At 36.9% G+C, this 17,392-nt stretch overlaps 1 protein-coding gene across 1 annotated transcript in view; it reads left to right on the top strand.

Moving 5' to 3' along the window:
* LOC123317204 (protein canopy 4) overlaps positions 1-16,927 on the top strand; it is a 37,044-nt gene extending 20,117 nt beyond the window's left edge. Inside the window, exon 3 of the mRNA XM_044903615.1 lies at positions 16,609-16,927. Coding sequence (XP_044759550.1) covers positions 16,609-16,809 — 201 coding nt within the window. The 3' untranslated portion in view covers positions 16,810-16,927. The remainder of the gene's footprint in view (positions 1-16,608) is intronic.
* The last annotated feature ends 465 nt before the right edge of the window (positions 16,928-17,392 follow it).

The raw sequence follows: 17,392 nt of genomic DNA, 5'->3' as shown, positions 1-17,392 counted from the left end.
TCAATTCCAAAAAAGAAGTGTTAATTCGTATGAGAGTACAAGTGACGAACAAAAATTTATAGATTTTTTAACAAATGAACCAGCTAGGATGGTAATAAATCAAATAGAATACAGTAAAAAAGTTAAAAATCTGGAGGTAGCAACTGATTCAGGACAAATAATATCAAGTGAAGGAATACTTAAGATAACGAAGGACTCTTGTACGTGTAATTTTTATGAAGGTATGTTACTTCCATGCAGGCATATATTTGCTTTTCGAAAAGAATTATTGTTGCCTTTGTTCGATATCAATATTGTAAATCCACGATGGACAAAATCTTATTACAAAAAAAAACAAAGCTTACTCAAAAACTTCGAAAATGAAAGCATCGATTCAACAACAAGGGAAAACAATGATAATATCGTAGACATATCCAAAAAACTGCCTGTGGTCTCATATGCAGAAAAAAGAAAAAGAATCCTTAATGAAACCAATGTTTTAACCGATTTAGTCGCTCTAAGTTGTAATGCTACCTATTTGCAACGTTTATCTGTAATCAAGCAGTTACAATCGTTCTGGAAAAATAATATTCCTGTCCGTGTCATTCCTCTAAATGGAAAAGATAGTGTTGAATGTATTGAGACAGAAGAACAACAAAATAATTATACTCATGAATTTTCTGCTGAAACACATACTAGTACTGATACCAATGAAGATATCAATGATTGTGATATACCACTAGTTTCCTTGCCTAGTCATACTGAAGCAATGGTTGAATTGTCTCGAGTATCCGACAAAGAAATTTCAACTATAAAAGAAAGCCAAAATATTATAAATATGGGCGGTGACAACTCCACTGTGAAGAAATTCGAAGAAACGGAATAACGGAAATATCATCATCTTAAGTAATGAAATTGTAACTGAATCTTCATTTAGCAACCAAAATTCTGAAAATGATTGTTCATCGGTACAGCACGGAATTTTGCCAGAAAACAACAGTCATGATGTGTACAATACTGTGAACGTAAGTTCGATTAAAATGCCTGAGATTATCAGAAAAAGGGGACGACCAGAAGGTTCTGATCTTACCGCAATCGGTGTTAATAAGAAAAAAAGAAACGAAGTAATGGCTTTTTCCAAATTAGGATTGAAAAGAAAACAGGAGAAAATACTATCCTGGATTTTGAAAGGAGAAGAAGCAGCAAAGTATGCAATTCAAACTGGCGAAAAAGTTGAAAGTTGCCAAGTGGAAATTAATCCAGAGAAAGTGTCGGACGTCATTCTGGATTCAGAAGTGGACCTCTCCCTAATCCGGCCATTCTTGACTGAAGAAGGCTGGGATATTTTGAAAACAATGTTGTCGAAAAAGGAAGCTGGCAAATACATTTGTGGAATGTGTGATATGCTATGCGCAACAACGACGCAATCCTGCAATACCTCATTGAAATGTAAAGCCTGTCTTCAGTATTTTCATTTGAAGTGTATAAAAATTAAAAAAATTCCAAAAAGGCAGTGGTTCTGTTCAAAATGTTCATAATAGATATGTCATTCCGAGATTGACTGTTTTGTTTTTGTTGTGTAATGATTTGAAAATAAAATATATTTAAAAGCACTATAACAGCATATTTATTTAAATTGAATTATATCTACGTGCTCGATTGATATATGAATGATTGTTGCTATTAAATTGAATTGGAATAAGTTTATGATTTGTGCTGAGAATAAAGTTTTACGCTACTAGTGAACCTAGTGGTTCAATTATTCCGATAATTTCAATGATATTCATTCTCATATTTAATAAATTTGATAATAAATATACAAGTATCGGTCAACTCTCAACTGCATTCACTTCTAAGTAGAATCAAAACAGTCCCCAGCACATCATTGAATTCGGGACCGAATATCAGTCCCGAATGCAATGACGTCACTCGGGACTGGACACGGGTCCCGAGTCGGCACTGAACACGGGTCCCGAGTCGGGACTGGACACGGGTCCCGAGTCGGGACTAGACACGGGTCCCGAGTCGGGACTCTAGTCACAGCCTATTGTTATTGGTCCAAAATAATACATCCCTGTGATCAAGAAAGCTCTTATTTGTGGTGTTAAACCGTAATCTGGCAGAAGACCTATTTTTTTGGGATTCATCTCTACCATGTTTTTTCCGGCACGTAACACATGATACTACACATCTTTTCACAGCCGACCTCGCATTGATGATCCAGAATTTCTCTCTCATATATATAATGGCGTATGACGCATGTTTCGAGTCAAGAATCATTGGATGTCTTGAAGATTCTCAAATTTTCTGCTTCATTGAATCCTCCGCTCAGTCTGAGAATGTTCTGCTTATCATCAAAAAAGGACATAATTTGTAAAGACGACTCGTTTTCTTGAGTTGTTTTTTATTCTTCAGACTACTAACTTCTTCAGGAAAAAAATTCTTTTTGGGCTTGATCAATCAGTTTCAATTCGGCATTCCAAATTTCTTCTGCAGGGAACTCTTCCGAAAATATATGACGCTTTGAAAGGCCAATTTTATTTTTCTACGGAGACGAAACGAATTACCGAATGTAGCTGTTCTCATAAGACGTAAATAGTTTGAAAATCTTGTAAAAACAAAAAATCTGTCATCATTCTCATCGTTGATTACTAGGAAAATGATCCTTTTCTATTCAACGTTATTTTCTTTGAAAATTTTCCTTCCAACGGTAAGAAAAGGGGACCATTGAACCAATTTTTAGGGTTTTCCATATTCCAGAGTCGGGTAGCATTGCCAGCCACATTTAAATTTGTTGGAAGCCAATGCCAGTCATCTGAGTTTGTCAGCTCAAAACAATTTTTGAGTCGACCCAGAAGTACTTTTTGTTGATGACAAGGTTGTGGCCATTTTCTATGGCTCTGCTAGGCGAGATCCAAGCAAGGCTGCTTGCAGTTCAATCTTCGGCACGGTCATAAGTTTCAATGGATTAACTCTTGACTTGGCCCACTAAAACCGTCGAAATTTTGAACTTGGCATTCTTGTCGAAAATTCATTGAGAGCATGCAAGTTCAATTATATTATTATTGAAGCCATACCATATGGGAATTTTAATATTGCTGATTCCGTGAAGAGCTGCAACCCAGGTTTTACACTTTTCGAAAAGGTGGGAAGTCAGTTCATCATCTCAAGCCATTTTTTCGGACCAAACTTCTTGCATTGATATTCGAGCTTAAATTGTGAATGCTAAGAGACCTAATCCAGTGGTCTCATGCAGTGGCGGTTCATGGTCTTTTGAATCGAGGAGGCCAAAATTTTCATGAGCAATGGATTTTAATATTTTTTTCAATTTATGGTTCAGCAAGAACCAGCGTAGACTCGAGCGTAGAGGTGTTGAGAGTTATTTTTTGCCAGGATATTCTAACTGACTGAAATTATTGCACATTTTCGAATTTACAACAGTTTTGTAACATTCAATTTTTTTTTATTCATTATATTTTCAATCCAATATTAACCTCTGACAACAAAATCACAGAGGGTCCAAAATTCGAATTTGATAGACTCCTGATAGGAAGGCGTTAAATTTAAATCAAACGAAACGAACTCCTTGAGAAAATCAATACAGTCGAAGTCATACAGCTCAAATTCTATGTTTTCCAATAGAATAGTGCATTTTTAAGATCAGAATACCCTAATTTTGACAACACAATATTTTCTGAAGTTCTTTTTATTCTGTTTATTTTCGAATCATTGGAAAAAGAGAAACAAAACCAACAAAAAAGTTCTTTACGAACTGTACTTGCCAGTTATTCGAATTCATTGCAGAAATGTACGCGAAAGCAACGATTATGTTTGGAATTGACAACTAAACTTTACATAGTAGACTGAGGTGTTTTTATAGTTTTAGTTTTAAAAAGTTTGTTATCGTAGGATTTTGCCGAAATTTTAAATGAGAATAAAATTAACAATATCGTCTGTTTTTCTAAATTCCCTATTAACATTATTCTCATTACTAATAGTCACAGTTTTAGTTTCCATTTTTCTTCACGAAATATGAATAGGTACCTATCTGAACAGCCCATACTCCTACTCTCGCTAACAAACTTTGCACAACACGCAACACTCATAAAACCACAAACCGTACGCGCATACTCATATGAAAGGAGAACACTGACACTAGGTCACTGAGGAATAATGCATGTAAAAGAAACAGCCGATCGTGGTTCGCCGGCGCAACGAAAAAATCCGAATCCAACAATCATTTTATCGTGAGTGGACGGGAGGCTTGCCTCCGTCACGTGGTTTTGAGTTCGGCTTCAGATTGGCCCCTGCTCTGTACATCAGGATAAGTTTGAAATTTTCCATTATAGCTAGTCTTGACTAGAGGAGCCGGGCCTCCGTGTTCCGCTGTTACGTACCGGGGCAGCATCGCATGAATGCATTGCGTTGCGTTATCTTCTAAGTTATGATTTAACATGGAGAATTTCACAAATATTTCCAAGAATATGAATATTGTATTGATCTAGCTGAAAATATTCCAGTGAAATTACATGTGCTGTGAAATGAGAGGAGGCCCGGCCTCCTCTGCCTCCTCTGAGGAGGCGCCACTGACCTAATGGATCAAAGACAGACAATACAACTCTGATGAGTTGTCTTTTAGTGGGTATGATACCTTTCGACAGTATGGCTTCATTTCTGCTCAAGAATGTCCCAGAAAAACCCAGAAGGTCATTTTTTGACTATATCAAACCAAGTGTTCTTTCACAATTTGACCAATCTTCAAAATTCAAATCAACGATATTTTTCGACCTCAATTCAGTTGGAATATCTTGAGGGGAATTGCTGATTCAACTTGTCATCTTGAAGCCACCTCGTTTATGGACCTCGATCATTTTTACCACTTTGATGGCATGCTCTTCAGTGTCGTAATTATCCAAGTAATCATCCATGTAGAGGTATTTTTCAATGGCTTCGACAGCTTCAGGGCAATCTTCCATATTTTTGTTGATATTCTGGCGCATCACATGTATTGCGCAGGTAGGAGAACATATCGCTCCAAAAATCATGATTTGCATTTGATAAATCAGGATTGGACCTCTTTTATCTCTTCCCCGCCACAAGAATCTCCGGGAATGTTAATCTTCTGGTCGTATTTGGGCTTATAAAAACATTTCTTCTATATCTCCCATCAGTCCTTACTCAATTTTGTCGAAAATTAAACAGAATATCTAACAGCGAATTCAGCAAATCTAGACCTCTGATTGAGTTTCTGTTCAAGGTTTTTATTTCAATTTCAGCTCTGGCATCAAACACAAAACGAAACTTGTTTGACTTACTGGGATGTTTCACAGCGAAGTAACATGTCCTGTTTGTTGTGGTGTCAGATTCTGCGCTTGACAAAACTCTTGCGTGTCTGTTCTCAACGATATTTTCAATTTGCAAATTGGCTATCCCTATCCATTTTCTTTTCAATCGTATGTAATCTGTTCAAAGCAATGGTCATACTTTTTGGTAACATAACATTTTCTGTTCTCCAAATTAAACCAATTTCCCAATGGCGATTCTCTAATTGGCGGCATGTTTTTGCCATTAATAATAATAATAACTGATGCTGAAAATGGTGGAAGGATTCTCGGAAGACATCAAAATGAAGTGGACTAGAAAAATGTCGACTGCTGAACATAAAGAGAGGGAAAATAGAAGATGGTACGTTCAAACTCAAGGATGGTGCAGAAATTCAAGCATTAAAGGAAGGAGATACATACAAGTATCTGGGCATAAAACAGGAAAGAAAAATCAATCAGAGCCAGATGAAGAAAGAACTAACGGAGGAGTTCACCCGAAGATTGAGAAGGATAATGAGAACTGGACTTAACAGCAAGAATCTGATCAAAGCTATTAATACCTACGTTTGCTCGGCGCTGAGCTACTCATTCGGTATCATCTCTTGGACCACCACCGATTTAGCAGCCTTACAGAGAAAAATAAGGACGATGCTGACTAAACACAATAAACATTACCCCAAAAGCTCAAAAGAACGGACCGAGCTGCCACGACATCTTGGGGGTACAGGAAGTGTTGATTTGTCCAACCGTATGTCCCAGGAAATTGAAGGACTTTGAAAATATTTTCTGAGCAAGGCTACTTCATCAAAACTCCATCAAGTAGTTTGTGTTGCTGATAGTTCTACACCGTTGAAGCTACAGCAGGACCACTTGGAAACTGTCGAACAATCTGCAGAAAACAAAATGCAGAAACTAATTGGCAAACCTTTGCATGGAAGGCACCATGACGAGGTCAATCATGATTACGTCGACATATCTGCGTCGAACTGCTGGTTGAATTCCGGAAGGTTGTTTCCCGAGACAGAGGGCTTCATCCTCGCCATCCAGAGATCTAGAGGAAGAAACCAGGAGACAGTGGAAGCTGAAAGATATAAAGACCATCCCTATTGTCATTTCATTGACAGGCCTGATACCGAAGAAACTACCAGAGAACTTGAGGAAACTTCACTTGGACGAACATATCTATAGAGTCATGCAGAAGGCGGTACTGCTGGGAACGGCGAGAACTGTACGCAAGTACATAGGGAATGCAGAGGAAATCCGTCTGCTCCGACAGGAAGTGCATGTGGAGCAGGAATCCAACCGACAGCAAGAAGCCGAGGAGCGGCCCGAACCCGACCACCACCACGAGCCCGAAAACCTGGGAAGGGCTCCAACAATCAAGTAGTTTGTGTTGCTGATAGTTCTACACCGTTGAAGCTACAGCAGGACCACTTGGAAACCATCGAACACTCTGCAGAAAGTAAAATGCAGAAACTGATTGGCAAACCTTTGCATGGAAGGCACCAGAACGAGGTCAACCATGATTACGTCGACATATCTGCGTCGAACTACTGGTTGACCTCCGGAAGGTTGTTTCCTGAGACAGAGGGCTTCATGCTCGCCATCCAGGATCAGGTGATTCCAACAAGGAACTACATGAAATATATCGCCAAGGATGCCTCAGTGGCGGATGATAGCTGTCGTTATGGCTGTGCGACACATGAAACTATCCAGCACATCACCGGGGATTTCAGAAGTTCGCGGGCACGGAGTACAAAAATAGACATGATGCCGTTGCCAAGATTCTTCACCAAGAATTGGCAGTAAAACACCAACTTCTAAGTTCGAAAAAGGTTCCTTATTACAATTACCATCCGGATGCTGTATTGGAAAATGAACATCACAAGCTCTACTGGGATCGCACGGTTCTCACAAACCGGAATATAACCCACAATAGACCAGACCTCATATTGCTCAATAAGGATGAGGACAGAGCACTATATTCATCGATGTGGCGATTCCAAATAATATCAATCTTCTAGTTAGGCACCCTGAAAAAAATTCAAAGTATAGATGAGATCTCGAGGAACAAACCAGGAGACAGTGGAAGCTGAAAGATATTAAGACCATCCCTATTGTTATATCATCTACAGTCCTGATACCGAAGAAACTACTAGAGAACTTGAGGAAACTTCAGTTGGACGAAAATATCTATAGAGTCATGCAGAAGGCGGTACTGCTGGGAACGGCGAGAACTGTACGCAAGTACATGGGAAATTCAGAGGAACACCGTCTGCCCCGACAGGAAATGCGGGTGAAGCAGGAATCCAACCGGCGGCAGGGCGCCGAGGAGCGACCCGGACCCAACCACCACCACGAGCCCGAAAACCTGGAAAGGGCTCCAACAGAGCTTAATCCATTTGATATCTGAGATATCTGGGATAAGTGAATTTTCCTCTGGAGAGGAGTGTGAAAGCCGCAAGGCTAAAGTCATATGCATTTATTTTCCAAATTCTCATCAGTAGACAACAAAGAGAAAACAAGTCAAAAAAAATCATAAACGTTCACAAGCATGAATAAATTCAAAAACATGCCTAGAAGTTTGGTGTTATCACTGACCGGAACCTCCTCATCCATGTGTGATACTTTCATGGAAAAGATCATTATGCTTGTTTTTCCTGCGTTTGGATTCAACTCAATGCACTAATTTTGAATTCTTACCATCGTGTCTTTGATGTTGACTAAGAGGGACTCAACATTCTTACCAGTTAATATGACATTTGTATCATCGGCAAACAAAAAAGTATCCAGATCTTCAGATACATCAGCCACAAGCTCCTCATCCCGAATTTCAGTGGGCAAATCAACTATATAGACAACAAACAGTATTGGGCCCAGAATTGTACCCTGGAAAATACCCTCCAGAACAGAGGCCTCGAACGAGATACATCGCTCGTCTTGAGAGTCCACCACAACAACCTGTCTTCTGTTACTCAAGTAGCTCTCGAAGAGCTCACGTGGTAATCCTCTAATTTCGAATCTCTCGAGTTTCATTAGCAGGCGCCTATGATCGACGCAATCGAAGGCTTTGGATAGGTCGACAAAAAGTCCCGCCGGTATCTCCCCTCGTTCGAGAGTGAGTGTAATCTTCCACAGTACCTCAAAAATGGCCGTTTCGGTGCTACGTTCCGGAATGAAACCATGTTGTTTCTTGGACAGAATTTCGAACTTCTGGAAAAATTTCAGAATCCGATTAGCAAGTATTTTCTCGAAAATTTTGGAGAATGATGTAGTGAGGCATATTGGTCTATACTTGGAAAACTCATTCATATCGCCTTTTTTGTAGCAAGGCTTAACCAGTGAGAGCTTGAAAGAGTCAGGAAAAATGCCAGCCCTGAAAGAACAATTGATTATATGACAAAGAGGCTTCAAAATGCTTGAAATGTGGCGTTTAATTACAGTCATAGGGATACCATCGTGTCCAGAACTTTTCTTGTTCTTCATGTTGCTCACAACTGTCAATATATCTAATTCAGAAACATCGAATAGATAGAAGGATCTGGTAGTCCGTTCAGGAATCCTGTTGTTCACGTTGACCCTTGAGTGTCTTGGAGGGAGATTTGTGAAAAATGTATTAAAGGCATAGGGAGTTTTATATCAGGTATTTTCTTCTGTTTCCTTATCTGCTGTATAACATTCCAAACAGCACTCGTTTTATTATTGGCTCCTTCGATATACTTTCTGTAATGAGATTTTTCACTAGAAATAATAGCTTTTTCATAGTCAAGTTGATTTTCTTACATATGTTTACAGTCCTCAACGGAAATACGATGTTATAAATCTTGCCAAATAATCCAGAAAAGGTATTCCACATTTCATCTACATCTGCTGACGGGATATCATATATTCTAGACCAATCCGCATCCTTGAATTGGTTTTCAAAATTTTGGTGTGTGTTGTCATTAAACATTCTCACCTTTTTCTTAATGACTGATTTGGTGGATACTGGTCCCTTCTGAAAGATAAACCTGAGTCCTGAGTGGTCAGCTAGGTGTTCCTCATAGATACTTGTTGTGCCTTCAAGATTTGAAATTATATTATCAAGGTGGCAGAGTGCGATGTAACACGTGCAGGCTCATGGGTAGTCACTGTCAGATTACAAGTTTCTAAAATTGACAGAAATATATTAGTTTCATCTGTGGATGACAATGTATCAATATTGAAATCCCCCGCAATTATAAAAGACACATTCTTAATGAGACATTGATCAAGCAATTTAATAAACTTCTCAAAGAATACTTCAATGTCACTTTGGGGTAAGGTGGTAGGTCGATATATGCAGACTATCAATAATTTCTCAAAGCCTTTTATCACCTGTGTAGCACAACACTCCAGAGAACCAGGAGCACTGAATGATTTTAAGTCAATTCTCTCTGAAAATGAAAAATCTTCTTTGACTTATTTAGCACAACCTACATGATGACCCTTCTCCCTCTCTCCCCAATATTCTGATGTTAAGTTATATCCATCAGGAATGTAGTTCACTATCTCCTCCCTGGAATCGGACGTATGCTTCATGATCTCTATTGTACTTGTTGATTGAGAGCAATTATTGCATTGCCAACTATTCACACTTCCATCCTCACGGATTTGGATGAATTCCCGAACAGATATCTGGACACGCTTGATATGATAGCTATTTTCACAAGTTTTGCAAACAATTGAATCACTATATATATCAATTCTATCGAAACATCGAGAGCAACAAATTCCACGTGCACTCGACATCGCGTCTCGGTGTAGAATTTGTAGTCCACTCTTGTCCCCTTCAGATAACAACTTTCAGTTCTCGTTTTCAATACCCAACTTGGCTATAGAAATAGCTTGTTGAATTAGTCTCTTCAATTCTTCATCTTCATCACTTTTAATTTCGAAGAAACCGTACATCGCAAATTCTTGGTCCGCCCTGTATTTGAACTCAGCAACGTTTCCATGCACTTCCCATCCTAATTTTGACTTGGTAACAACAGGAGCATTAGATGGGCCTTGAATTAACTCTATTGTTAAATGATCTTGGCTAATAAGCAATAAGGGTTTGGCTTCTCTGATATCTACCAATTGAATCTGTGCAAAATGTTGCCACCTATAATATTTGCGAATTATAGGCCCATTTTCAAGTGCTTCTATATTCCGAAATAATTTGGCAGGTTATTATACCTCAAGATTTCACCTCATTTTTCGGGTGTCTTCATAGCGGAGCAGCATGGTTTCATCAGCAAGAGATCTGTTACAACAAACTTGGTTTCATACATTGTCACATTCATATAATTTCAAAAGCAATGTTGGAAAAATTTCAAGTCGATAGCATCTATACTGATTTCAAAAAAGCTTTTGATGTAGTACCTCATTGGCTATTAATTGAAAAACTAAAAGGCTTAGGTGTAGGCCCTCCGTTATTGGATTGGCTAGCGGATCGATTGCGTGAGTGTACTTTCAGGGTCAAACTTGGAGATAATATTATCTCCGGGTTGACTACGGTCCTTTCCGGGGTTGGTCAGGGCTCTCCACTATCAACTCTACTATTTTTATGTTTCATAAATGATATAGGAAAATACATTAGGAATTGCCACTTTTTGTTGTTTGCGGACGATCTAAAGTTATTTAAGATTATAAAGATCATAAATGATTGTTTCTTATTGCAATATTGCTAGATGGTGTACTGACAATGAAATGAGTTTGAATATCGATTAATGCAATGTGATAAGATTTTTCAGGATAAAGTCTCCCATACAATATAATTATTCCTTATTTGACGTCAAATTAAGTTCAAGTTTACTAGTAAAAGATTTAGGTATACACATTGATCATAAGTTGGATTTTACTCAACATATCTTTATTATTACCCAGGAAGCTCTAAAGATGTTAGGATTTATTAAAAGAAAACTGAATGATTTCCACAGTATCTCAGCTATTAGAACAGTTTATTTCAAAAATGTCCGGAGCATTTTGGAATATTCATCTATAGTTTGGTCACCCCATTATGAAATACACGAGAACACTATTGAACGTGTTCAGCGTAAGTTTTTAAAATGGATTGCCTACAAAATGGGCATCTGTAAAGAATCCATAAATTATGATTTTTTGTTCTTTCTTTGAGGTTTAAAAACTTTATAGCAATTGTAAATTGGCTTTGACGTTTATATTCAATAAATAAATAAATGAATTTCACAACATCTACGGATTGGATGGGAAGATTCAGATTTGAAACTGTGCGAACTTTATCTAGGCCTTAAATTTTATCATCGAGGTTTCCTTGAATTTTCATATTGATTATTCTAGAGTTGTTATCAATATATGACGAAGAATTTGTTCAGTATATTTTCAAAGGATCATTGCAACCTTGTACTCCTATTTCTTCCGCGAGATCAGCATCTGTGAGTATCAATGTGCTACCCTCACCAAAAAGTGCGAATGTTTCAACATTTTTTTTGTACCTATCATCTTGACGGGAATAATACTACACTTTATTTTACCGAACGGACTTTAAGGAAATGTTCTATAAAGCAGGCAGAATTATCAGCTTCATGTTTCCTCTCGTCCTTGGGAGATGAATCAGAATGCAACATGATATTTAGAACATTTCTGTAATTCACAGCGTTTTATATTCTTGCATCCAAATAAACCATGTGAAGGAGATAAACATGAAAAACAGACTTTACGTTTCTTAACCCAATCCCATTTTCTGTTTGTTGCCAGTGATGAGAATATTTTACGGTAATATAAAGAATGGCCATATTCAAAACAAAACTTCCTCCATTTGAAATTTCTTCTGATCCAAGTAAAACAGTATTCTTGGCCTTTCTTTCTGAATATCGATCTGATAAACTAAAACTAAGTTGATGGTTTACACTCCAGCCCATTAAAATTGTAGGTGTTCAGGCAATTTTTGAACGAGTTGACTAAGGAGTTGAGGGTTGTTGAAGTAGGCTTCCATTTTCGAAGATTGGGTAGTAACTGTGAAATTCAGGACGGAATTTGCAAATTTGATGAGAGATAACAAAAAACGAGTATTGACTGGTGGAATCAGCTTTACTTTATTAGTCATGGAATCGATTATGAACTCAGGGCGACCAAATCTAGTTTCTAACGTTTGTATTAGTTTCCAAATTTTCTGGAGAAACAAATAATAATTTGACTTTGACAGCTCCTAAAGCTTCATTTTTCAGAGCTTTTCGCAGATGTAACATATTTACTTCAATTGCCTCGTTCTAGAATCGCATCTTTTCCATCTGTTACGTCAAAACCGTCCAATCAGAGCGTAGATCTACGTCTATCTACGAATCAGAGCAAAGTCTGCTCGCTCTCTTTCCTCCGAGATGTAATTCTGGAACTCTACTATTATTGAATTTACAAGTGTCAGTAGATCTTCTATAAAACGAAATAAACATAGACGAAACTTCTACATTCCCATAAAATAGCGGAAGTTCTTTGCCAACACCGTTTCTGATTTCTGAAGCATATTGTTATAGATTGGAATGCTTGAGTCATGGCTTGAGTGGTAGTTGTGAATTCTGTTATCACTTCAGTTGTTGTATTTTTATCCTGTTTAAAATAATATTCATCAGGTGATTTTTAGTTCAGCTGGCTGGATAAACTTTTCTTCGAACAACCAAGATTTGACTTTTTCGTGTGCATTTTGTGTTTGTGTAATTTAATTCACATCTTTATGGCTTCTTGTTTCCTCATAAGAATCTTCAAAAACTTGTAATTCGAATCATGCTTGATAATCAACTAGAGATATTTGTCTCTGTTATTACTGCCTTTCTTCAAATTCTTCCTGTAGTTTATTGATAGCTTCCAGTTTCTTCAATTCTATTTCTTTTAGTCCCTTGCTTGTTTTTGAGCTCTTAGATCTGACGGATTTTTTCGAGGCAATGTTATTAATATATATTGTTAATATCTTTTTGTACCAAAAGTGTAATTGAAGAAAGTTATGAGAAACATATCTTATGTTTTCTTATCTTATATCCTTCTTCGTTTGGACTGTATCTTATAGGGGGAACTCCTGCAGTAGGCCTGTTAGTTCTTCTCAAAACTGTTTCGCTTTGTGACAGTTTGAATCTAGTTTGACGTCAATTATGGCAGAACTGAATATTTTTGGACTCAAAATGTTTTTACAATGCCCGAAGGACAAAAATATTTGGGCAAAACACTAATTTTAGGCAAAATTGTATTCGTCGACTGACGTTTCTATTTTATTAATCGTACATAAGATGTCTAAAAACATGGTGTATGCACTCGACAATTTTTGAATGGATACATTAGACTAAATCTAAGATGTCTAAAACACAGGTGTGTGGACTTGTCACTTTTGGCAAGCAATCAAGCATCAACATTTCAGAAAATCGGAGATATGGGATCAGTTTCGTGGCGGCGCCACCGTGTCATTTGCCTCGTTCTATCCTTGTTCTACCAAAGGAAGTCCAATGATACTCTCTCGTTTTATTTTATTTTGCGTTGATATCGAATGTCGATCAACGAGTTCAAAATATGAACTGGTCCATTTTGTCAGCTGTTGAGGAATATTTGTGCGTTACAGTTTTCGTTGTAAAAACAAATCTGTCAATATTTCAACACTATCGAATAATGGTCCGAAGGAGTATTTACTGTTCTTCTTCAAGATGATTTCCGTTTGACAACTTGAATTCGTGAGAGGGGGTAATTCAATATGATTTCAATAAAACACAGTTACTTGGTCAAATTTTCACTATATCTACTCAGGAGGCATATTTGATGTAACAGACTTGAATAGATTTATGCATTTCTGATTCTCAATACATGCTCACAATTCACATTACGTATTTCCAATACAGTTTTTTTGAAATTTTGCTGTATTTCGGTCCCGAATGTTCGTTCATCTGATTTGGTTGTGCTTTAAATTCCCACAACACCGAATTCTTAGCTGTGACACTTGATTGTCCATACAGAAAACTGAACTTACATGTTGAATGAATGAATGTTCTACACCCCTTTCTCGAAACTAATACATTTTCACACACCAATAATCGCTTATGAATACAACATATTCGTACGTCGTAGGAAAGTATTCAAATTATTTGTTCTTAGGTTATCGTCCATTTAGTTGGATGAAATGAAAGAATATTGGGATTCTTGGACTAACTTTCTTTATTGTTCTTCAATACAACGCCGACGTTTCGAAACGACTTGTTTCTTTTTCAAGGCTAAAAATTTAAACACATTAAAATTTTCATTCGAGATCATTCGTACACACAATTACCTAGTATTCTGAACAATATCGTCGATATAAATTTAAGTTTGGTTTCATATTTCAAAGAGATCTAATTTTTTTTTAACTTTTAACGTTGTTTCAGGAAGACGCGGAATATTGGCTATGAACTCGACGAACGTCAAAATTTCTATGTCACATGCCAACAACGACGTCATCTGTCATAGCCAATATTCCGCGTCTTCCTGAAACAACGTTAAAAGTTTAAAAAAAAAAATTAATCTCTTTGAAATATGAAACCAAACTTAAATTTATATCGACGATATTGTTCAGAATACTAGGTAATTGTGTGTACGAATGATCTCGAATGAAAATTTTAATGTGTTTAAATTTTTAGCCTTGAAAAAGGAACAAGTCGTTTCGAAACGTCGGCGTTGTATTGAAGAACAATAAAGAAAGTTAGTCCAAGAATCCCAATATTCTTTCATTTTATTCAAATTATTTTCAAATATCAAATGACAATGCTCTGTCAAATTCTAAACGGCGCTACCTACAGTGGGAAAAACGAAACTGATCCCATATCCCCACGAAATTAAAAACAAAATCGAATCAGTGAATACACCTGAGTTTTAGACATCTTAACTAAATCGAAAATAAGAGATTCGTTTCGTGGCGGCGCCACCATGTTCTATCCTTGTTCTATGAAAGAAAATCTAATGATACTCTCTCGCTTTATTTTGTTCTGCGTTGATATCGATCACAGATTACACTACAGTCATCTCTGTGTTCCTGATCCATCAAAGAATCCAAAAAAAAAATGAACCGGACTATTTTCTCAGCTGTTAACGAATATTTGTGATTTACACTTGAATTTTCGTTGTAAAAACGAGTCTGCAGATATTTCAACACTATCGAAGGATTCGAAGGAGTACTTACTATTTTTCTTCAAGATAATTTCTGTTTGACAAATTGTATTCGCGAGGAAGGTAATTCAATATGATTTCAATAAAACAAAGTTGATTGGCGAAATATTCACTGACAGAGACGCAATTTCACTATACTTGTAAAGAATATTTGAAGAACTGATTCGAACAGATTCGTATTTCTGTTTCTTAAACATGCTCACAATTCACATTACGTACTTTCAATACAGTTCCTTTGATTAAATATTGCTGCCATAAAACTGTTAGCTCTATCCGTCCCGAATGTTCATCTGATTTGGCTCTGCCTCAATTTCCAACAACAAAGAGTGATTAGTGATAATACAACAACACCGAATTCTTAGCTGTAATTCTTGATTGTCCATTCAGAAAACTGAACGACATGTTCAATAAATGAATGTTGTACGACCTTTCCCGAAAGTAATACATTTTCACACACCAATAAAGGCTTATAAATACAGCACATTCGCAAGTCGTAGGAATGAATTCAAATTATTTTCAAGTATCAATTGACAACGGTCAATTCCTAAACAGCGCTACCTACAGTGGGAAAAACGAAACTTATCTTTTATTTTCGAAGCGGGAAAAACAGAATCTAATCTGTGCATACTCCATGTTTTTAGACATCTTAATCGTACATCATCATTGACAATTCATGACCGTATCTAATTAACATCAACTACTCCAACTGGAATTAGAATGAAAAATTAGGTCAACAATAGTTCCAAAACTAGAGACTGAATCATATAAATTCAAGCTGTTCAACCACCACACGAGTTTCGCTATCACAAAAGCGTCTTCAGGTAGTTGAAGGTATCCTGTGGGTTTTTGGGTTGCAAATTCTGCCACGTAAAAAATATTGGTGGTTGCTCATGTTCATAAGGACACTATATAGTCAGCCAATATTGTATATTTTGGGGGGGGGGGGGGGGGGGAAGGAATTATATTTAAACACTGTAATAATTCCCTATCTAGTGCAACGCTAGTTTTACCAATTGAATTCGCTATTTAAGTCAGCATATTATAATTCAATGAAGAATATTGCATCCATCCGTGCATCCTAAAAAAGTTGGATGAGAAAATACTGATGAATTGATATTATAAATATTCATATAAATGTTTGTTTGTTTTTCAGTGTGAATCACTACTAGAACAACATGAGGGTAGTATAGAAGACTGGTATTTTAACCATCAGGGAAGAATTCCACTTAGAAAATATTTGTGCGAGGATAAAGTATTGAGCCATGAAAATGTTAAATGTCTGTATGAAGAACTGAAAGGTGATAAAGGACAAAGAAAAATCAAGGACAAGCAAAAAGAGAAGAGTGAATTGTAAACTTAGCCAGTGAAAAATTAATATGATTCTATCGAATATAAATTTTTTATTACGTATATCCATTTGAACTAGGTATGGTATATAATGATATTATTATATTCATCAAACCTCCAATGTATCAAAGCTCTTTTATTTTGACTCATATAGATATCTTCTGCTCGCACTGAAGAGCGTGCCTGAAAAATAACTCAACAAGCCCATATTTCTTGTACGAAGAATTATCAATGAAAATTCTCGCACCCGTCAATTTTCAAAAGCAAGTTACACTATGTCTTTTCGAATTCGATATTTGTCAATCCCCTATTCCTTATCTCCCACCACTTTGTTTTTTTCAATGGGTATACAGGGTGTCCGGGGAGTAACTGTACATACTCATACCAGAGATAGAGTTGGACTAGCTGATTACGCATTGACTATAAAAAAGTAATTTCTGAATTTCCCTAGAAAGCTACAGGGTGATTTTCCAACTTCATGGAAATACTTAGACCATCATAAAATCCAAACTTATTGACGGATATTATTGAAACTTGGGAGGTCATTTACACATGCTGAGGTCAAGTCAGAAATATATCAATTATTTCAT

This window comes from Coccinella septempunctata, chromosome 7, assembly GCF_907165205.1.
Source record: "Coccinella septempunctata chromosome 7, icCocSept1.1, whole genome shotgun sequence".
Taxonomy (NCBI): domain Eukaryota; kingdom Metazoa; phylum Arthropoda; class Insecta; order Coleoptera; family Coccinellidae; genus Coccinella; species Coccinella septempunctata.
The sequence above is the reverse complement of the archived record's forward strand: the minus strand, read 5'-3'. Positions and strand labels throughout refer to the sequence as shown.